Raw genomic sequence first — 23,455 nt, forward strand, 5'->3', positions numbered from 1 at the left:
GCTTGGTCGCTGTATAGCATGACTTCTCAGCAAGGCACCAAGCTCTCCAGCAAACTGGTTTGAGCAACTCCTGCATCTTTACTCACTCAAAAGAAAACCAAATGTAGCAAATACCAGTGAAAGTAAATGTAAGTATACATTTTGATTTTTAAAAGTTATCAGATTTTCTTCAAGTTTACTTTCAGAGGAGCTTTGCTAAGATACATTGCAATGTTCCACCCTGAAAAAAACCAACAAAACAACCCTGAACTCTGTCTCCCCTTCTATGTATTGCCCCTGTGAGATCAGAGGTCTGTTTCTTTCTTGGTCTCTTAATTACTCAGTTATTACTGTAGGTTGCAAACTTGCAAGTCAGATCTCATTCTGGTTATCATGTTTGCAGATTCAGATTTGCTTTAGATAGAAGTCTTTGTTTTGTTGTTTTTAATACTTCTTGCTGTGCTTAATACTTCAGCATTTCTGCTCTGATCACATTGTGATTGTTAGATCCTAGCTGTTACCCAGATTGAGTGTTTGTTATCATATTTGGCACATCTACTTGGAAAAAGCCCAAAGCAAAATTAATACACATTCGTTAACCAATAAGGAATTCACATCTAGGAAACCATTTCCCTTCCTTAGTGTTTTTGCACAGTTTATTTCAATTAACATCTGCAAATAAATCTCCCATTCCAACTCTGATCAAACTCCTTTTCTGTCTCTTCTTGGTAAGGTTTTCCTAGTTGGAAGTCTAAGATTCTGAAAGTCATCCAGTTCTCCTTCCATGCCTTTGCTTTTTATGTGGATTTAGATGTCAGCAAAGACTGTTTAATGAACTCTCTTTGGAGACTCAAAATCATTGCTGCCACTAATATCACCTTCAACTAACTTTCTTGTATTATGCACAATGTCAAACTGTGACATTTTTATTCCCTGTTTTCTTACCTCAATCATTATTATTATTATTATTATTATTATTATTATTATTATTATTATTATTATTTCATTAATATTGTAATTTAACCAAATTTTTCAGCACTATGATTTTGAAAACCTGCTTTCTATGATTTAAATTCTAAATAAAATTGACACTTGAGTTTGTGGACTCTATTTCTTTTCCCCCTAAATATTCCTGGGATGTTGTTTGTTTCAAGATAATCGAATTTTAGAATTCAGCCTACACCGGAAATTTTGTCTAATTCTTTAAAATAAAAAAGATTTAAATTTCCTGGCTGCTTCTTTTTTTACAGGAAGGAAGCCTGGAACCACTACATTTCAAAACATCAGCTTTGATAATTTTTCAAATGTCCAAAGAAATAGAAAATGCTACAAAGTGAAGTAACTGAATTAGTGCTGGGTTAAACGATATTATTTACTTTATGCAAATGTGGCAAATAGTTTTGCTGATATTAATCAAAAAAAAATCCTCGATTTGTTTACTACTGATTTAAAAAAAAAAATCTCTTAGTATTTACTCATTTAAAACAGTATTTGGAAAGGCTTGCCAAGTGTAGATCACTGCAGTGTTTTTCTCTTAGCAACTGCCGTTCCTTATCCAGTGCTTGTACTATAACATTATCTGTGGGCTCAGGATGACACTGAAGCCAAATGGTGCTGTTGGCTGGATCAGTAACTTTTGCCAAGAGGCTTTTCTGGCCTGCTGGGCTTTCAGACAGGGATGCCCAGGCAGAGGAACGCTGGCTTGCACGGCACTTGTGGCTCTGCATGTGGAATAGATGTCAGCATCGGGCTTGGTCTGCTGCTGGGGCTGCAGAGGCAGGTGCAGACTGGAGCAGGAGTTAATAAAACAGCTTTTGTTTCCTTAGTGCAGCTGGGAAACTAGGTGTCTCGAGTGCTTTTGGAAACTGCAGATCCATGGATTTGGGAAGGTGTGTTGAGATAAGGAGATAGGAATTACGTGATGGAGTAGGCAAGGGGGTATCCTGAATAACCTAGCTTTCCCTCTCCTGCCGTGCTGTCTGAATGAGCCAACTCAGCTGAAGACAGATTTTTCAGAGGCTGTTGTCCCTCCATACAGTCACCGGGGCCCTGTTTGCTTGCTGGTAGCAGTGGCCGCATTCTGCTCTTGCTACCATTGCAAACCCTCATAGGAGGACCTGAAGTTTCTGCTACCGTTATTTAAAATGCCATCCTATCAAACGTCTTGCTGTTGGAAGAATGTTCTGAAGTGATTTGTGCAGACCATTCTCAGTGCAGCCCTGTGGTGACCGTCCTGCAGGAGCTCGGCCCTGTCCTGCCGGGGCTCGGCCCTCGCCTGTGGCTGTCGCTGTGGCGGCCGGAGCTGAGCTGGGCTCTGCTGCCACGTAAAGGCTGCAGTGCGGTACAGCAGCAGCCGCTGGGGCCCTGCCCGGTGACAGAGCCCGTGGGCAGGTCCTTGGGATCAGAAATTGTTCTCTTGGTCGCCATAAATCTCCCCCAGTTCTTTGTTTCCCAGTCGGTCATGGTCCATGGGGTTCAGAGAGCAACTCTCCCTCAGAGACCTTCAGCACCTCTCTGGAGAACAAGTGTGCTATCCTCCCTCAGCTGGGTGATCAACACACGAGGAACTGAAACATCAGGTCCTTTCCAGCTTAATTTTTCCAAAAATTTGGAAAGGCCAAAAATTTCCAAAAATTTTAGATAAGGCCAAAGCAAGAAGCTCAAGTTCTCCATCCCAATGCTGGAAACCAGAGCTTCTTCTTGTGTGCCAGGACCTGGCTTTTTTACTGCTCCCACACTTGTCAGTAATAAAAACCCACCCAAAACCAGAATGGATAACACAAAAAATGCGCACCGATAAAATTTTATAAAAGAGCGACATTAATTGCTAGAGAATGTGGTGTAAGGTATTCAAAGGCACATGGATGTGTTGGGAATGAGATAGTGTCTCTAAGATTTCTTCTGCACCAGAATTCTCCTCTGATGAGATAAGGATGGGACAAATGGGTTGGGCCAAGGTTATTAAGTCTCTTGTTTCTCATGAGCTTTGTAATAGGCCTTGAAGATGACCAGAGCACTGCTTGGATAAGTGTAATCCTTAAGAAAAGTGAGACCAATGAGCTCTGAAAACTGAGTTTTCCAGGTGTTTGGAATGATGTGGGAAGTAGCAGCATAAGTGAAATTGTGCTGCTTCTGTGCCTGGGGGTCCATGGTGTCCTAGTAGTAAGACCAGCAGATGAGAGCACATGCACTGCATGGGCTCAGTGGACAGGTTTTAAAAGGCACAGCAGCAGGTGAGCACAGAGCTGGGAGCTGAGAAATGGAGTGTTTTGAGAAATGCCATTGGTAGCATGGAGGAGGGGTACAGCCTGTAGGGTGGTTGTGGTACCTGCACTCCCAGCTGGGAGAGTACCCCGCTTCTGACACTCTTCTGGTGATTTCTTTTTCCCCATAATTTAGGTGGCGGAGGTAAGAAAGAAAAAATTGGTCTGATGCACCAATCTTGGAGAGCTGCCAGCCTCTGCCCCAGACATCCCACCACTGCAGTGAGCAGCGATTTTCCAAGTGCACTCAGCAGTTCTTTTAAAAGACATCTCAATACAGGAGATACTTGGAGATACTGCCAAAACCACACCTCTCACAGCTCAAACTCCTGAGCCACCTTTCCCACACTGGTGTTCGAAGGGGAAAAGACAGAACAATTTATACTGAGCATGAAATTGTTAAACTTCAGAACAAATCCCCTGAGGCCAGGTTTGAGGGTCATTTGAAATATGGTATTTAGGAATGAAAGAACATCCCCTGTAGACCCAAGTCCTAGTGATGTTGGCACCAGAGCTTTGGTAGCTGAGCTGCTCTACTCTAGGAGCTGCAGTACCTGCCTCACCATGTATTTGTTCTCATTTGACCATGAGGTAGGTGTGTGCGTGAACCCTAACAAAGGTTGGTGACATTTTGTGTCTTTACTGCTTACCTCATGCTGGTTTGAAAATATACAACTTCTGTTTTGTGGTTTTGAAAGGACATTTAAGATGTCGCTCTGCAATCCTGCCAGAAGTGACAAAAAATAATTATACTATGGCACTATGAGAATTGCGTATGCTAAAGGATGGAATGGGAAGACGTGAGGAATGATTTTTACTGAACCCTCATCATTTAGCTTTTCTCCAAAGAATAAGGAGAAAGGAAAATATGTTTAATGTGCTATATATTAGAATGGGACTGCATATAAATGTTCATGTGACTGATCATAAAACAAATAATATTTTAACCCTAAAGGTGAGTGAGGGTTACTTGTAGAAGTTAATTGGAAATCATTAACCTGGCTGTAAACAGACTTAATCAGAAATTAATTAATCTCCTATCTGATTTAGTTTTCTTACACATTTCAAGCTACAACTCATTCAGGACATAAAAGAAGTTAAAGAAAAATGCTGGAAAATATGTAATTTATATGACCACATCCTTGCTTTTGACCCAGCAGAAAAAGTTTGTGAGAATAAGTATAGAACTCTTGAGAAAAATTGCTTGAGGATCTCTGGAGAGAAACAAATATAAAATTAGTTTAGTTCAGATTGCACAGTAAGGGGGCCTGAGATGAGGTCACTGTGTGAAGTTGACTTCCAGATTGCATTACAAATGGGATAATAAATAAATGGAGGGATGGAAATTATTAGTGGGAGACCTGCATGTTGGGGTTTTATTTCACTTATGAGTAGAGTTAATACAATTTTAAAACTCAGAGTTTTGAGAAAAACATTTAAAAATTAATTTTATTATAATACCTGAAGAATCCAAATTAAAGCAAAAACTATGCCTTCCAGCAAAACCAGCAGCGGAGTCAGAGAGGGTTCAGTCTGTTGTTCTGGTGTCCTCTGTTTGCAGCGTGTGAGCTCTGTGTTTCACAGCCTGCCCATACAGCTTTCCCAGCCACATGCTCAGCTCCTCTCTTCCTTCTACCCAGAATTATGGATTAATGCTGTGCCAGCCAAAGTGGGAGTTGACAGCCATGCTTCTCTTCCTTAGTTTAGCTTTCTGACCACACAAGAACATGCCAAGCATCTGGTTTGTGCATGTGTGCAGCAGGTGGGGATGGAAGATGCTCAGGAGGTGCTCAGCATTGGCTGAAGGATGGCACAGCCCTTCATGGAGTGCAAGGAGCAGCTTCCTGCACCAGTGGGGCTTGTTGGCTGCAGCATCCTTGAAAAGGCAAGCCTTTTCTGATGGCACGTTCATGGGAGTGCACTTCTTCTCTAAACCACTGACCTTTAACTGACAAATTTGGTAAAGATCAACAAAATTCAGCCCCAAATTAATGAAAAGACAGCAGAAGTTTCCCTTGCATATCCATGTATCCCCAGTTCCCAGTATAGCCAGAGGCCTAGTATATATAACTTAAATATTCCAAAGACTGAAACTTTCACACATAAGTTGTCTTTTGAAAGGTAAGCAACAGTTTATTTCTGTTAATAACCTCCACAGCCCTCCTGTAAATGAGAGTTATCTTAGAGCAGCTGTTCTTGCATTCAATCATGTGTTGACTGTTGTGAATGCCATATTTCAGAATTAATAGCACACCTGCTTCCAGATGGAGAGAAATTAGGTGTCACACTGTTTGGACCATGTGTATTCCTATCTTAAGTGAGATTGTGAAAGTATTCTGAGACTGCTTTATTACAGCATCACCCCCCAGCAAAGATCTGTTATTACATGGACTCACTTTCACATTGCCAGGGGTGAGATGATTTCCAAGGGACTGATCTGTGTTGGAAGAACACAGAAATTTTTATGAAATCACTTGTCCTGTATCTGCCTGAAAATAACTCAGTGCTGTCAGGCCAGGACAACCAAAAGACAGAACCCAACTGTAATCTGTTCTGATGATACCACATTTACCATGTTTCACCCTATTTAGTATGTCCTGTTTGCGTTTCCAGTAAATGTAGCTATCAAGTTATCTCTATTCAGATTATTTACAGGCTGCTTATTAGGAATTCTCAGTGTATCCTTTGTTTCCATGGTAGCTCTAGCAAAGGTCTGAATAAACTCAGAAGCAACTTTCATGCTTTCAACTACTGGCTTCCTGTAAGACAGCAATTACCAACCTTCTCTCTGTATAATTACTTAGCTTACAATTGCTATACTTATCATTGTCTTATCCAGAATTTTCAGCCAAAAGACACCTTTGATAATGCTGTTTTCTATGGTATCAGCTGTTTCCCTGTAATAACTAGAAATTGTTTTGATTATTCTGTTGCACTATGTGTTGATGCAGCAGAAAATGCCCTTGTTTCCATTGCCTCCTCTGTCTGTTCTTCCAGCTGTTTTCCTTGATGCCATCCCAGATGCTTGCTTCCCTACGACAGAGATTTATTTGTGGTTTTACTTATTTGTTAAATGTCTGACTTCAGGGCTGATCCTCTACTGCAATATAAACGAGACATAACTATGTCTTATATGTACCTAAATAACCTCTAATTAAAAATCCTTTGGCATTCTCAACTCATTAGAGCAGAGCATCAGCCTTCTTGATCTTAATAATCTGCCGTTCTCTGAGTGAGTTAGCTGTGTTTGAGGGCTATCCTGTAACAAGCAAGGAGTCTAAACCTTCTCAGTCCTTAGGCCTGTCTTACTCCCAGTTGTGTCATCCATCATGTTACCAGAAATTGGCTACTAATGCAAAGGAATAAAGATTGTTTCCAATGGCTTGCTCTAAGCAAGAAAGAAAAAAGATGACAAAAAGAGCTCCGGGGAGAGGAATGAGAGGAGTTTCATGAGCCAAAAGGAAGAAACAGAAGAGATGGATGAATTCAGATCACAACTAGGTTTGTCTCCAGGCAGTTATATTCTTCCAGGGTACATCCCCTGAAAGGAGGGATGGAAGTAATACCATTACCTCACAACAGGCAAACCAGGCTGCAGAAGATGGTAGGGACTCTGTTAGGTAATTCTGCCTCTGTACAGAAACAATTAGGCAACAGCTTGTTTTTTTCATCTTTGTGTTTCCTAAACAGCTGGTGATTGCATATGAAGGCTTTATAGTTCCTGGGAAACTGAAAACATGAGCAAAACCAGAAGAAGGAATATATTTTATCAGAAACAGAGGCAGAAAGAGATTCTAAAATCTTGCTTCTAGCAATGCACAGCACCTGTCTACAGCCAGTCTAATTTCTTATCTTAAAAAGAGACAGGGCTGCATGGTAAATGAGATGCAGGAGAACTACTTGACACACAACTGCAAGACCTGATTTAAGTACAAAAGAAGATAATGTTTTTCTTTTGTGTGCTGAGGCATTTTATGCAAGGGCTGTGAGGAACAGTTTTATAATGTGGAATTTTTTAATGTACTGTTGCTTGCCATGGGAGGAGCACCCTGTTCTGTCATCCATGCAGAACTCATACCCAGATCCCTGATCTCTGAGGAGGTACAGCTTTGCTTACAGTATTTTGAGTGTTTGACATGCCTAAGGCACAAGTGCAGCTAATATTGAATAAAGGAAGCTGCTGAGGCAAGTTAAACTTATGTAGGGAAAGAAAAATCCTAATAAGCCCTCCACCTTGAGGAAGAATGCAACTGTAATTTTTGAATAGGTTTTTGTCCTTTTAAAAAAGATCTGAAGAAAAAGGAGCAAGTTCATTCTGCTAAAAGCTGCAAAGGTATTTAGGAGGATTAGGATTTTGCAGCATATTTCAAATGTCTGAGTTGCAATTTGGAGGTTTAAAGGACACTTTCTCTGGCCCAAGTAAGGAAAGGGGCATTGCTGTTCATGGGATATAAGGGGTAGGGTGAGTCAGGTTTATGCTCCAATGCCAGATGAGAATGCACTCTTTGGAAGAGTGCTCTTCTAGTGGCTGTAGAGAAACACAAGGTGCTGCAGCAGGGCTCCGTATGTGGAGCAGGAAATGGCTGCCCTTGCTCATCACACAACTATTGTTTTTCGCTTCGGGAAAAGAGGACTGATTTGCTTGTGGAGACAGCTGAACCAAGAAGGATCATACATACTGTCTTCCCGAAAGGAAATGACTAGGAGGGGGCAGCTTGTCATCGAGGGAGATCTCCACTTGCTTGAAGTATGTGTGTATTTGTGCAAGGGGGAGAGAAAACACATTCCCCAAAAAAGGCTTCGTGGAAAAGTTCCAAAGAGACTTATATTATCCCAGAGCCAGTTAAAACCATCCAGCTCAACTTCTGACTAATTAAAAATTTATAGTGTTCCCCACAAAAAAGATTTCAGGTCATTGACAGCATATGGAATAAATGGTTAAAGAGCACTGTGGACAAGGAGTCAAAAGTATCAGCAGTCTGAAATTAACAGTGTTTATTTTTGTATTTCTGTATTTCTATTTGACCTTTGACCACTGTCCAGCTATCAGCAGTTAATACAGCTATGTCCCTAACATCTTCTGTCACTCAGTCACCCCATTTGAGAAGGAGGTCCATATGAAGCTGTTTCTGTGCAGTAATGTCTGTTTTAGTGGAGTTGGCTTTTTTTTTCCTAAGCCATTCCAGTTAAGCCAGGAGCACACCATTGTGCCAAGTTATGAGATAAACCAGATGAAAACAGTGACTACATTAAGCAGAGAACCTCTCAGGAAAGCTGAGCAATTCATCCTGTTGATGGCACGAGGAATTTGCAACAGTTGAGAGTTTCTGGTTGTGGAGCTCATTGGCCAAAGCCATAGGTCATCACTCTGGAAGTCTGAACTTTCAGACCCTCATTCTCTGTGCCAGTTTTGATTTCTCTGCCCTTTGTTTTGAGACCTCATCTCTTGAATAATAACAGATCATTAGCTCTTCAAAAGGACACTTTCTCTCTACTTCCTGCTTGTTTTTACAGTTCTACTTCCTTTCTGATTCACTTACTGACTTTATGCCCAAAAGTATGCTTGCCCTTTCTATCCTGTCATAGAAAGTAAAGGAAGAGAATAAACAAGTAAAAATGTTTGAATGCAACAGGGAGAAGACTGAGGACAGAGCTGTTGTGTCTGCAGATTGCAGCCCATAGGAAATGTGTCAGGTTGAATGCTGAACACCAAGTTGATTGGTGTTAAGCAAAGAGCACAAGTTAAAAAGTGAGCTTTCCCAAGCTTGTTGCTTTGCTCTTTCCCATTTATTGATTCTTTGAATACAAACGCACGAATTGGATTCAATGTGTGGTTGGCCAAGATAAAACAGTGGAGGACAATAGCAGATAAGTCTCTGTGCCCTAGTTCCTACTACTGTAGACAGAGGTAATGATATTTTACTCTATTTTTCTGCTCTAGATTTTCTGTTAAGACATTCTTGTGGAAGAGCCAGGTGGGAAGAGTAAAATGATTTTTTTACCTACAGGAGAGCTGTGAAGGGTCAGGGTTTGGAGTCATTTTATCAGCTATAAAAGTGTAGTTACAATGTCACATGAAAGAACATTTCACCTAAAAGTATCATTTTTCCACTTAGACACAGGACTTTCTCAGAATGCTTGAGTGCAATTACATCAAGGTTTATTTCTGTTTGAAACTGTTTCAGAGGTTTATAATAGGTGATAAATTACAGCAAGCAACACTATAAGGAAAGACTGAAAAAGTGTTCTTTTCATGATTTTTTTTTTTAATGCAGGCATTTCTGTGTGTTGCTTCTGGACCAGATTTCATACTTAATTTTTTTTTTTTTTTTTTTTCCCCCCCCCCTGGAAAAATTAACACAGAGAAATCTGTGTTTAATAGCAATACTCAATCATAGTATGATAATATCTTGAATTAAGTTAGTCTGAGTATGGCAGGGTAGATTGAGAAGGAATTCAGACACTTTTGTCAGACCTGCAAGACAGGGGCATCACCCTACCAGCGATGGTTTGAAATACTAATGTGATGCTCTTGCTGATGCTGTGTGTGATGTGTGGAGAATACAAACTGCTTTGTGATGAGGGGATCAGGGGGATAGCAGTTTCCTGTCCCAAAGGAATTTGGATATGTCTTTACACTTTGTCCCAATGTGCATTGCAAATATGGTTTCCTTTCTTTAGAGAACAAGGAACATCCAGTTCCTATTGTACAAATTCCCGTTGCAAGTCTCCTTGTGTTTTTTTCAGTAGTTGTTAGGGACAGCTTTGAGGAAGCAGTGAATTAGTGAAATTTGAGGAAACAGTGAATTACATACAATATGATGGACACCACAGCCCATCTTCGACCAAGGTAAAGGGAAAGAGCTACCACACTGCTGTTCAAATTCATGGGAAGCAGATTACCAGGGATACTGGGGAAAAATATATGTTTCAACTTGGATTTAAATTCATGCTTCATGAAAGTACAATAAGAGATATAGCTGCATTTTGGTTGACATTCCTTGGCTACATAAACTAAATTGGGGTGTAGACTGGAAAAACAAAGCTAAAGCCTAGAGAAAAGCAAAGTATGTGTATGCAAAGTGCATATCTGAAGCTGACACTTGTAGGGAAACCTCCTTACTGTTTCTGTGGTAACAGGAAAGATATTGTAACCCATGAGTTGCTCTCAAGTGCAATTCTGAAGTATCAGTCTGGCTTTCCCTCACCTCTCTGTAGTGCTTTGGGTCTTGGTCTCAAGGCCTGAAGGGCTTGAAGGCTGTTCATTAGCTTAACCAAGTCCCACTCTGTACAAGGCTGTCCAGACAGGTTAAGAGCATCTTCAGAACCCACCAATAGGCTTTCCTTCAAAAGGAAGACCATACAATCTATCTAGGCTGTTATTCATTCTCTACCTAATCCTTAGCCATTCTTTATATGCCTAGAGGAACTTTGTTTAGCCAAGAGTTTTATTCCTGTGAGAGAACAATGTGAAAAGATTTTTCACTCAAGCTTGACTGTTTATGCTGCATTTTCTTCCTCTCACCCTAAACCCCTGTAACTCTTGTTGATGCTCCCTGGACCATGTCTGGATTATCTGTCCTCAGCATTTTCTAGACATGTGTCCCAGGGCTTTTTGGTAGCCTCCATAGTCTGAGTAATGCCTTCTAAATATTTGAGCTTGCAGGCTGGGCTGGGAGCAGGTGTGCTTGTTCCTTCTTCCCAGTCAGATTCCCTCTTGTTTATTCAGAGTTTCTTGTCTTTGACATTATTTTGCTTTCCTATGAGGTTTTGGGTTTGGGGTTTTTTTTTAGCAATCTATTGTGTGGTTTATTCCATGGTAGCCCATTACAAATAAAAATATCAAGAATGTGCCTTATTAAGAAATCAACAATTCCTGGACTCCTGTGGACTCATTTGAAAATTAAAGCCCTGCAGAGTGTTTTTAATTAACCTGATGAGTCTACCTTCTTGTATCAAAACAGCATCAAAGAAGAAATCAAAGAATTCACAAATTCTGATTCAGCATCCAGCTGTCACTAAGCATTTTAATGATTTTCTGTCAACTGTCCTCCTTTGAAAAAATTTGGCAGAATTTCTTCTCCCTCCTGTCACAGTTAAAAAACAGTCCTATGTACAATAATATACAAATAGTCACTCCTATGTTGATCAGCAAAATCTATTTTCTTCCAAAAATTGATTTTTTTTTTTCCAAAAATTGCTGTAGAGTGTTGGTTTGTTGAGCTTTTTTAAAGGGAAAGCTCTTTTTTTTTTTTTTTTTTTTTTTTTTTCTATTTAGTATCTAATTGCTATCCTTTGAAGGAAAACCAAGAATTTTCTCTCTTTAACAGATAAGAAACTATTAGGGAGCATGTTCAGTCCTGTGTACCTTATTGACATTGGTGTGAAGTGAGCACGTAGGAATTTATCTTAGGGTCATGCTGTTAGGTAAGACATTATTTATTTTCATAGTCTGATACTTTTCATATAAATTTTCTGATACTTTTCACATAAACTTTTCATCAGTTTTTAATTATAAGGAGGACCTTAAACTTTCTGCTTAAAAATAATGACTTGAGAGGAGAGAAATTGTTCTCTGAGTTGATGATAACGTTGATCTTCCTTCATTTTGGTCCATTAGCTGCATGGCTCTTTTATCTTTTGAGAATGATTTTCCAGCTTTGCTGTTTGCTTTTCTTTGCTGATATTCTCATCCTCTTCATGATTTAAAAAAAAAAAAAAAAAAAAAAAAAAAAAAAAAAAAAAAAAAAAAAAAAAAAAAACCCCAAAAAAAAACCCTCACAGAAGCAGCTGGTAATGCTCTTTTTTCTTACTCTTTCCTGTTGTACTTCTACTGAGAGCTGCTTAAACCCTGGCAGAAGATAGGAAACACCATTATTGGAAATGAGACACTGCAGCTTATCAGCAGCTTATCATCTAATGCTTCTAGTCATCCTTCCATGTTGTTACTCACAAATTACTTACATAAATGTGATTCAACCAACGCTTCTTTAAATGAGGAGATAGATATAGATAGTTAGATATAGGTAGAGATAGACATAGAGATAGAGATAGTTAGATATAGGTATATATAGAGATAGAGATAGAGATAGAGATAGAGATAGAGATAGAGATAGAGATAGAGATAAATATAGATATAGGTATAGGTATAGATATAGATAGAGATATAGATATAGCTATAGGCATAGATATAGGTATAGATATAGATATAGATAGATAGATATAGATTAGATATAGATACAGATAGATATAGATACACACACACACATACACACTCTTTTCTGTTGCTTTTCTTGGGACACACTGCCTGTTCAGAGCTGCCACCACATCCATACAGGAGTAGGATAATGACAGTGTGCTGCCATCCCAGCCTGTGAGGGTGGTCTTCCACGAGATGCATCAGAAGTGGGATCACTCTGCATTAGACCTGATTCTCTGTGCTCCTTTTATCCACAAATGGGAACAACTAAACTATGCACACAAATTGCTGTGCTTTCTACAGCTAACCAGTGGCAACTGATTAAAAGGCAAGATGTCAGATGGTCAATCTGTGTGGCAACTTCTTTACACACAAGGAACTCGTGTTGGCTGCCATGTCTTTTGCATGTATTCACCTCATGTGAGTCTTGTCCCAAATCCATGGCTATGTGCAGACAAACGGTGCAAGGTAGTAAACTAAAGGCAAATTTATTTCAATACGTAGTTATGGTAGTAATTTTAAAAATGGTGCTTAAAACAAATCAAAATTATCAAGAAGTCACTCACATCTTTTAGACATGATAAATGGCCTTTTTCAAACTTTGGGAGGCAGACAGCTATAAGTACATGAGAAAGGTAGAGAAGCTGTTCACCTCCCTGAGAAGAGATCTTTTGGGTACTGTGGAGTGGACTGTTGTGAGCTGTGTGCAGCACTTGCCTGCAAAGCACCAGATCTGTGCTTAGGGTGTTTTTGTTCCTCATTCCACCTCAGGCCAGCCCTACATAGTACTTATTTTTCTGTGAATAATGCCAAGTGACAGTGGCAGGAGAAGGATTTGGGAATGAGGGACCTGTTGTCATTTCTGTTGTGGCATTTTACATACCTTTTACCCTTCAAACAAATGTTCTCGTTCACTTACTCTTTGTGATTTTTGTGTAAGCTGGAAACCTTATTCACTTAAAAAATGGGCCATGTTACTACACCACAGTTTCACTGAGAACAACAATGGCCACTGAAGTAGCAGCTCCAGGTTAAACAGAGGTTTGCTCTGGGGAAGTGATGTTCCTGCTCTTCAAATACTGCAGCACTATTCTGGGAATATCATACAGCTCAAAGGGCTTGTTTGTTAGTACAGCACTTTTCACTGTAGCTGCTTTTTCCACAGTGAGGAGAATTCCTGCAGTTCATCTGAGATCCTGTGTGTTCCTGGCCTCCCATCATGGGATGTGCCTTGTCAGCCCAGCTGCCACACATGCATATCTGTGCCAGGTGTGCTGGCTGCACAAAGAACAGATCCTTTCTGTCTAACTCTGGCTTCAAATCTCTTTCCTTTCAGATGTCCACACAGAAGCAGTGCAGGCAGCCCTTGCTAAACATAAAGAAAGGAAAATGGCAGTCCCCATGCCCTCAAAACGACGTTCATTGGTGGTGCAAACATCGATGGATGCCTACACACCTCCAGGTGAGTATCTCTCCATTTTTATGGGAATTTTAGAAATGGTTCTTTGTGCTACTATGAACTGCTAGTCTGTCAGCACAGATACTAATGGAAATGTCATTTTATGCACACTGAGCTTTACTGAGGTATGTTTGAAGAGACGGTGAACTGAGTAGTGGAAAAGTCAACGGGGACAATTCACATGATTGCTTTGCCCTTGGTGATACCTTAGCTTGCATTGGTCCTTTGGAGCTTACAAGGACCTAATATGGCCTGCTTGTCATATTTTATGATAGTCTAAGTTCCCTTCTCTTTTCTGGTTTATTCCCTAACAATGTAATGGAACACTGTCTTAGAAATTGGTTGTGCCATTCCTTTTCAAGTTTATCTGGTCTTTTATTTGTTAGACTGTGAAAATATCCCATATCTCATGCTTCTCATATTCACTGAGACTCCCATATCACTGAGGATTGGACTTTGTGCAATTGGAAAAGTGCAAAAGGAAAACCTTTTAACCACAGACTTTGTGGAGTGAGCTTGGGAAAGTTTTTTTTATATTCTCTTCTGGCTGGAGATCCTCAGAAGATTCTGTGTTTATCATTATAAAGGAAGACTTAAATTATCTTTTTTTGTACAATAATACACACACCATGACCTTAGAGCAGGAGAGCTACATAGTTAGCAACTGACTTAGTTTCAGGGCTTTCAGTACTGCAGTTTTCTCATTATGTTTGCCTACCTTCCTGAGATTTTCTTAATGGCACTTTCTTGAGATGTTTCATATGAATGTATGTTATTTCAATTAAGAAAACCCCGAAGCACTGCAAGTTAACAAGCTGTTTTTAATTACTAGATACTTCTTCTGGTTCAGAAGATGAAGGCTCCGTACAGGGCGACTCCCAGGGAACTCCCACCTCAAGCCAGGGGAGTATAAACATGGAACATTGGATCAGTCAAGCGATCCACGGCTCTACCACATCAACCACTTCCTCCTCCTCAACACAAAGTGGAGGCAGCGGTGCTGCACACAGACTAGCTGATGTTATGGCCCAAACACATATAGGTCAGTATACAGATGTGTTGAGTGCATCCAGTTTCACAGGAATTTTGACTCTCACATTCAGCTGATGCTGCTATACGAAGTCTTACAAAAGTCCTTCCCGTGTTTCTTCTTCGCTTTTTAATATTTATATATATTTTATGGAGAGATAGTCCTACATTCCTATTTCAGGAGGGAAAAAAAAATAGCAGTTTAGATTTGGGAGTAAGCTTATGTTGTGGCAAATAGGATCTAGCTATTGGTTACCAAGTACTTTAAAATGTACAGTTGCATGACTTCCATTGCTTAGCACTATAAAGGTCTCTGTAGGATTCATCAGTAAGGAGAATCAGTGCATGCATCATTAGGGATTACTTGCATATGAGTTTCCCCCACTGCTGCACTTTAATTATATAGCTTGAGTGATTTTTGATCAGTCTGTTAACAGTAGTCCTCCTAAACATATTTTTTCTGCCCTTAATTGAATTTAGAATACTTGAACTGGGATATCTAGCGATTATACTCGGTGGGAGAGACCATTACATAGCTTCAGAGAAGGGAGCTGTTATTATTAATAGCTTGTTTATTTCCTTTGAAAAGATCCTAGGAAGTCAAAGTTTTCTTTCCATTAGGGCTAAGCTTCACAGACCTTATTTCTGAATGTTATGCCATTGACACTGGTTTTTATTAACATGAGGCAGCTATTTGATTGGATATGTGGAAAGCAAGGTTTGGTTTCCATTCACTCTTCAGCTGCTTATCGTACAAGGGCTTTGCTTTGGCTGTGTTCTTGCTGGGCTGTGTATTTTGAGCTATCACTGAAAATCTGTTGCAGTTATTGTTGGAACAGATAAAGCAATTGTACTACAGTTTTGTGTGACTGTTCTTCAGCTGACATTTCCTTTTCAAGTAGATGTAATGAGATGCATGAAACCATCTTCAGTGTACCTGATTTTATATGCTGGAATGGGAATACATATCCCTTGGTTTTTGCTTTGAGTATAGCTTGATCTAACACCTGTATTTCCAGTAATCCTCTCATCATGATCTGGAACTGCTGAATTGCAGTCAGGAGAAGAACTTGTATTGTATTCATAAATTCATGCCAAATGAATGCTTAGAACCTTGTTTTAGAAACACATACATTGGGAACACATTAATCATTGCATTTGAATATTTGCTGTGACTTCATCTTGAAATGCTACAGGAAATTATAGCATAGAGAATTAAATTTATCCAAACTCGGAAAGGTTGCATTACTCACACACAAAGTCTTAATGTGTCTTTAAATATAGCTTCTTTATAATTTGACATTTTAGTAATTTTAAATCTGGCACAGTAAATCTTCTTTTATAATCGCTGAGTTTGTGGTAAATAATACAGCCTTTAGAGAGCTAAATTAAGATGGCACTATTCTGCAGAAGAGGGAAACTACTATTTCTTATACATGTTTTATTGTGCCTTGTTGACTAGAAAGATCTTGCCTTTGAAGGCAGCAGTTTAGCTTACCTCAGTGCGTGCATATTTTCGTTCATTCTGACAAGAATATGCCTTAAATTGCATCTCTTCTTGGACATTAGTTGAGGTGTAGTAATGTAAAGGTCATTTGGACACAAAATATGAGTGATGAGACTGGGGTCTTATGGTTGCCATCAGTTGTTGCTAAAATCACTGAAAATGTAAGAGAAGCTGCACAGTTGATAAACTGTAATATGTATTTCTTCATGGGTGAGCTGCACTCTTTAAGAATTTGAAATTACATTGCTATTTTGTTTCTTTCCCATCCAAGAAGGTAGATCTTGCATTTAAATGTATTCTAAGAAGTAATAGATTTGAAGTATCCTTGCAGAAAGCCTGGCTCTTTCCAAGGCAGTCGGTCAGTGATGGTGAATGAATAATAATTTTCGGTAGGAGAGAAGATGAAAGAGAAGAGTAATCCTGTTCCTTAAGGCTCCTCAGCTATCAGAGAGAGTTTGTTCTTGGTCACAAAGAACATGTTACCATGGCTTGATGTTTGTTTGATCTGGAGCAGTTCTCCAGAGACAGACCAGCCTGCAAGAGAGAAATCAACTGTATATACGTGAGGCCATACTCTGAAGGTGCCAATTTTGATAAATACAAATTCAAGGTGCAGTGGGGAAGACCTTAATGACAACCCAAAAATAACCCCCTCCATTCTGATATCCACTAGGATTTTACCTCCAGAGTGCATCACAGAATGAAAGGGAAATTATTTTTCCAGTTTAAGCATAAGAATGCAGTCTTGATAAGGGATTTGGTAAAAAGCATTGGCTATAATATAATCAGAGTTATCTTTGTGAATCATTTGGATAATTTACATAAGCTATTATATGCTTTTAATGTTAAACTGTTCATTTAATTTCACTGCTGCTCCTTTATTGTGGCTGAAGTTCTAGTTTGGGATAGATATAATTTAAATATTCTTAGCTTTAAGATGTTCAGGGGTCTACATTAAGCTACAGGTAAAATCTTTAGTTTGGCACAGGTAACACAGCTGTGTTCAGTAATTTTTGAATTTAGAGGTCAAGCCTGTGAAATCTGCTAAAAAAATCTGATGTTCTGACCCTTCTTTGGGTCAGTGCTATGCACATTTCAAAGGTCTTCAAGCTTTCATTTTTTGGTATTACATGGTTTGGATTCCTAGGTATATAAAAATCAGGGGCAGAACGCACACCCCAAAGCTCACAAAGGTCATGCGATGGAAATTACCCAATGCTTGCCTATCATTGTAAATCTATATAAAGTTAATCATCTCACTTCAAAGTTTTGATCCTATAGGTGCATTTAATGTTTCTTTTATATGCTTCAAATATGTTTTTGTTTGAAAATCAAAGGCTTCTATCCACATTAAAAGCTACATAGATTGCTAATCAAATAAATATAAAACCATGTGCCATAAGCATGGCTGATAGTTTTCAGACAACTTGGAAATTCTTGTGTTCTGATGGGGAATGTTAACTTATACCGAGATTAGTTTAAAATACAATCAGTCACCTGGACATCAATACAAGAAAAACCCAGCTAATGAAAGGAGCTGCATTTCTGACTCTGGATTTCCCTTTCCTGACAACCAGAAGAGCCAGCTTATTTGGGAGTAAAAGCTGCATTTTCTTCAAGTACAGCGTTATAGGAATGCTTTTTGAGTTCCTCGAGCCCTTTCAAATACCTGGTGCTTATGTGAACTCCCAAATCTCCACTGAAAGTATTCCTCCACTTCTTTGCTTCTCCTCAGATGTGGGGCTTTGTCAGTGCATGTCTCTATCCCTACATGAACGTGCTCTGCTTTTTTGGGCCTTTCTGATCATCATGAAATGGGGTAAATGATGTTGCTCCAGTGGCAGAAATGAAGAGAGGCTTAACTGGAAACAGATGTTCTGTCTGTGATCTCCTAATGCAAGGATATTGGAAGAGATGGGAATAGGAGGTGATGCAAATACGTATGTTTGATGGAGGAAGTGCTTTGAAGTCATGCAGCTGTCAGTTTCTACTTTTTAGTGAACAGATGTGTCAGGATTGTGATTCCTAATGAAAGCTCAAACAATTCTTCAAGTTACCTAAGACTAAGCAACTCACTACAGGTTGTGTCCCTAGCCAAAGCTTGGATTGACTGTTTTATAATTAAAAAAAAAAAATAAAAAAAAGAAGATACATTTCACATAACAATTATCTTTTTCTTTAGAAGTCATTCGGAGCAAATCTTTGTCTGTATGATTTTCATTTTTTCAAGCCTGACTCTGAGATGCTAACTGACCAAAGATTTGTAAATTTAATGGATGAAACTTAGCACTGTAGATACTGCCATGATAAGACATCTGCTAAGCAGGTACTATAAAGAACACATCAAGACAAATCTTAGTATTCCTCTTCTTCTGGATAAAAGTAAATAGCAGCTTGGCAGCCAGGGCACTAGAACTCCTTCCCTGAGCTGTGGTGGCAACCTTGGGAAGAGAGCTTTTTAAGGCAACTTCAAGTGCAAGTGCTATTTGTTCAAAGGAAAGCCTTTTATAAAAGAGCAGGACTCTTGTTATGTTCTTTCCCCCTGCTCAGCTCCATGTGTGACAAAGAAGAATTTGGTTTTAAGCACAGAGTTCTGAAGGAAAAGCATCCCTGCTCATGTATCTTCTGCCCGATGCATTAAAAAAACAAAAAAACCTTTAACTCCATTTCACTTTGCCTTGTAAAGTCTGAAAGATGGAAATATTTATACTTCACTGGAAAGATGTAAGCAAATACAGCTCACTTTAAAAATACTTTCTCATGTTACTAATAGCTGACTAAGTACAATTATTTTCTTAGTCATGATCTCCCATATGGATAGCAAAACTGTGTTATAAGTAGAGAGAAAAAGAGAAACATCAGCATTTTTAAATTGACTTAGTTATTGAGTAATACAATCATGATCTATAAAAAGCTCTTGCCACTTAACAGGAAAGTGCAAAAAATTGTGCTGAGTCTAAAATAGTTGATAATGACAAGAATTTTAAAATGAAGACATTATTCAAGCAATTACCGGCATAAGCTTCATTGTTCAATCTATTGTACTTCAGTTGGTCACTTATATCTATAAGGTATTTGTTTAACGATGGATATGATCAGAAGAAGCAAAAGCTCCAATTGGACACTTGTAAAATGCAAGACATTTTAGGGTTGCTCAATAGAAGCCATTTCTTGTTTTCCTCAACCATATAATGTGATAGGATTGAGCCGTTATGATGTTAATGAATATAAACATTAAATTACTGTTGCATACATTAATGTCATGTCTTAAATCTGCATGATAATTGTCTGTCAAATGCTACCTTTAAATGAGAAGTATGCAAAATAAACATCTATTAGCATCCTTTTCCTCTATGTGTAGCAAAAAGATTATGTTTTCTGTGTTGATGGTGCATAAATTTGGGACTGAATGCACAAGAATCACAGTGTTTCGAAGTTCAAAACTCATAAAAATGAAAGTGCTTTAAAGTGATGTTTGAGATTAAATTTACTGTAGAAGCTGGAGTTCTAGTTCTTAGAGCACCATAATGCTTAAAGATAAGGTTTAGTAAGAAGCACATCTTTAAAACAGCATTGGAACACAATGACATTTTTCCAGAATTTTTGCTTTTTGAAAGACTCTTACCCTATTGTTAAATAGAATACATTCCTCTTGACTTCCGTGGCAGCAGAATGAAGACCTGCCTTCTTTTGTAAGTTAGAGGCTGCTGGGGATCATTTATGAAAAGAAAAGTTGTTATTTGCTTGTGATGTTTATCTCCATCTAATCTAATGTGGATAAAAACCTGCGAAAAATTTATGGGACAACCTATAAAAGGAGTACAAGTATGTAGGAAATACAGAGACTTGAAAACATGGGAAGATGAACTGTGGTAGCATGCTGAGTTATCAGGCCATGAAAGAGAAAGATTATCTCTGTGGAATTGTTCAGCAGTACTGGCATGAGTCAGACCAAATCGTGTTTGCCTTCTGGAAGGCAAGGCTTTGTTATGTGGAAGAATTGAAATATCTCTGTCTAAAAATAGTAGACAAGCAAGTGTCCGTGAAGAATGCAAAGTTCATGCTTCTTTACATTTTATTTCTTGCCTCCGGTTTCCAAACCTGCTATGATTGACTTTTTTCCTTTCTTAACTAAAACTGACATATTCAAAATACAGAGGTTATAGAAGTGATATGCCTTGGCACTTGCAAGTGATTGACAACATGCTGTGTTCTTTCTGCTTAGAAAAACTAACACAATAATCCATGAGAAGTGTATTTGTCTGAGTCTCTTCTATTTGCAGATGTCCGCAAGCTTTAAGTCAAATCAGATGTCAGTGGAGAACCTAAAACCTAATTGTATAATTCTTTTAGCCTATTGCTTGTGTGATTGCAGATATACAGCCCGGTTTTAATCAGTGCAAACTTTATTTATTAAAATTATGCTACACATTATAGTTCAGTATAATCATTTTGTGCATTAACTTTAATGCCTGTTCATATGTTGGGGAAAAAAACCCCTCAAATGGTCTCCTTTCCACAGCCTTTTGCTTTTCTGCCCTTTGACGTTAGAGGTACACGGTTAAACCTGTTAACTTACTTTTCACAGAAAATCATTCTGCCCCTCCAGATGTTACCACTTACACCTCAGAACACTCAATACAAGTAGAAAGACCACAAGGATCAACGGCACGGGTGGCACCAAAGTACGGCAATGCTGAGCTTATGGAGACTGGTGATGGTATGTCACACAGCAGAACTGGGGTTATTCTGAGTATCCTGACAGTTTTAGTGGTTACTGTATGCATCTGCCCTTGTTTTTTGGGTGTTCTTCATGGTTCTTTTTCCGGGCACTTTTTCACTAGTAAACACAACGCTGCAGCACCTTTACAGTTCTAAAATAAGCTGGGATCAATGAAGATAGCATAGAGAAATATTTCTTAATCAGCAGAGCTCACTCCCCTCCCCATAGAAACTGTTTGGCAAAAACCCCCAGAGAATCTCTTTGGATTTGCCATTATCATGCTGCCTGGTAACAACTAGTCTGTTTTTAAAAATGGCAAAGAATATGACATGCTAGAATGGCTAATCTTGAAAATTGACATGTTTGAAGTTTTATTTTCTGAGTTTGAGTTTTTGGTTTTGTTTTTTTTTAAATAGTTATTTGTAGACCCTTCCTTATTTACTGCTCCCCTTTTCTAAAACTTACCAAACAATATTTCAGCACAGCATGGATTTGTTGACCAAGTGTACTGCATCTAAACTTAGTAGCTTCAGCTCTAAATATGACTTGGTAAGAGTTTTTGGAACCAACCTTATGGAAGGGTAAGAAGTTGAAATTCCTGCAATGGAGTGATGGAAAGCTATTAGCTCAGGAGCGGATGACATGCACATTGGAGAAGTTTTGCGCTCAACTAGAGAAAAGGAAGAGGGAGGCAATTGATGGGACTATATTATAAGAACACCCCTTGCCCCAGGCTGCCGCTCAGACCTGTGTTTTCCAAAGTGCTCTATGGGCAAGCATGCTCTCTTTGGGGATTGCTGGCTGGTGGGATTGGCTGTAGGGATGTTCAGAGAATACCAGAACATGCTGAAATAATACAAAGATGTGAACTGTGTTTAGGATGGGTATTGGACAGATGTCCCCTGCAGTGTAAAAATAACTCAGAATAAATGATGGGCAGAGCCTGTGACACACACTCCTCACCAGGCTGCAGTCTAGTCAAACAGTATTGGTATGTCCAATGATCATGGGGAGGGCCAGTGCCAGTTTTTTCACTGACCATTGCTGAGGCAATTCTCTCAGGGTACTGACATTTGCTGTAGGGACATTTTTCCACTGCACATCTTTCCCTCAATCTGTGTGCTGTTTCCCCTCTAATTTTGCAACCTCGCTCTGACATTGTTGTATTGGTTTTCTTTACCTTAGGCATCACTGTTCCTTTTTGCTTATATTGTTTTGATGTTAAATACTTGGGTCACAGTATGGCATGAAACTGTAGTTGTGGTGGCCTTGCAGTCCCAGACTTCTTCTCACCCCCCTTGATGTCTGGCGGGTGCAGCGTAGCCCTTGACTGATGTCTCCATTGATCCCTGTTCTGCAGGAGTACCAGTGAGCAGCAGAGTGTCAGCAAAGATTCAGCAGCTGGTCAATACCCTAAAACGGCCCAAACGACCGCCATTACGAGAGTTCTTTGTAGATGACTTTGAGGAATTGTTAGAAGGTAAACTGACTGTTTTTCAAAAGGTTTGGGGATCGCTTATTAAAACTCTGTAAAATGTTTGTCTCCTGTGTTGACTTTCTAGAAAGCCAAGTAAGCCCTCCCTGTGCTGGCAAGTACCAAAAAACCATTGGTATTCAGTGGAATCTGCTTGTAGTGAGCTTGGACATAGTGCTGTGGAGTCAAAAGTGTCTCTTGTTTTCTCAGCTCCTGGTTCTGATTGCAAAGAAATGACAGAAGAGAGTGTAGGGAAGCTTTGCTTTGAGAGCATTCAGCTGTGAGTTACAGCCATTGCTTTAGAACAACAGTAAGAGAAAATATGTTAGTGAGGGAGCATGTTAAATGTTTTACACATCCTTTGTGTAACAGTGAAGTATGAAAAATGAACTAAACGTAAGACAGAACAAAGATAGAGTCAACAAATAGAACTTTTATTAAAAAAGACCAGTGCTTTGAGAATTAAGATTTGCCAGGATGTGGAAGTTTAAATAGTCTTCACAGGAATTTGTAAGAAATCATGTAACAGAACATGACTTAATCTGTTACTAGTTAAAGTACATTTTTGTCAGTAGTTCTGCAGTTCATCTCATTACTGCATTTTTTTCCAGGAAAAAGTATTCTCCATCTCTCTTTAGGAATAAAGAAAGGTTTACTGTTTTGAAGATAAATGTATGCATACTGCCTCAGCATTTTCTTTCCCTTCTTGTAGAACTAGTGTAAGAGCAAGGATTTTTCATTCTTAAGGTGCATCAGTTGCTTGATCTGTGTTAAAGTTAAAAGTAAATTATTCTGTCGTATTTCTCTGTTGCTTCTCAATAC

The 23,455-nt window shown here is 39.1% G+C and overlaps 1 protein-coding gene across 5 annotated transcripts in view; it reads left to right on the forward strand.

Annotated features, from left to right (window-relative positions):
* The window catches only part of DIP2C (disco interacting protein 2 homolog C), a 311,580-nt gene that overhangs the window by 180,331 nt on the left and 107,794 nt on the right, over positions 1 to 23,455 (forward strand). For 4 of the 5 annotated variants that reach the window (XM_040085482.2, XM_040085501.2, XM_040085508.2 and 1 more), the window contains 4 exons: positions 13,778 to 13,903; positions 14,733 to 14,942; positions 21,025 to 21,156; positions 22,520 to 22,639. In XM_040085482.2, coding sequence (XP_039941416.1) covers positions 13,778 to 13,903; positions 14,733 to 14,942; positions 21,025 to 21,156; positions 22,520 to 22,639 — 588 coding nt within the window. The remainder of the gene's footprint in view (positions 1 to 13,777; positions 13,904 to 14,732; positions 14,943 to 21,024; positions 21,157 to 22,519; positions 22,640 to 23,455) is intronic. The other variant, XM_040085492.2, reaches the window with a different exon arrangement.

Source organism: Hirundo rustica, chromosome 1 (genome assembly GCF_015227805.2).
Source record: "Hirundo rustica isolate bHirRus1 chromosome 1, bHirRus1.pri.v3, whole genome shotgun sequence".
In the NCBI taxonomy this organism is placed as follows: Eukaryota; Metazoa; Chordata; class Aves; order Passeriformes; family Hirundinidae; genus Hirundo; species Hirundo rustica.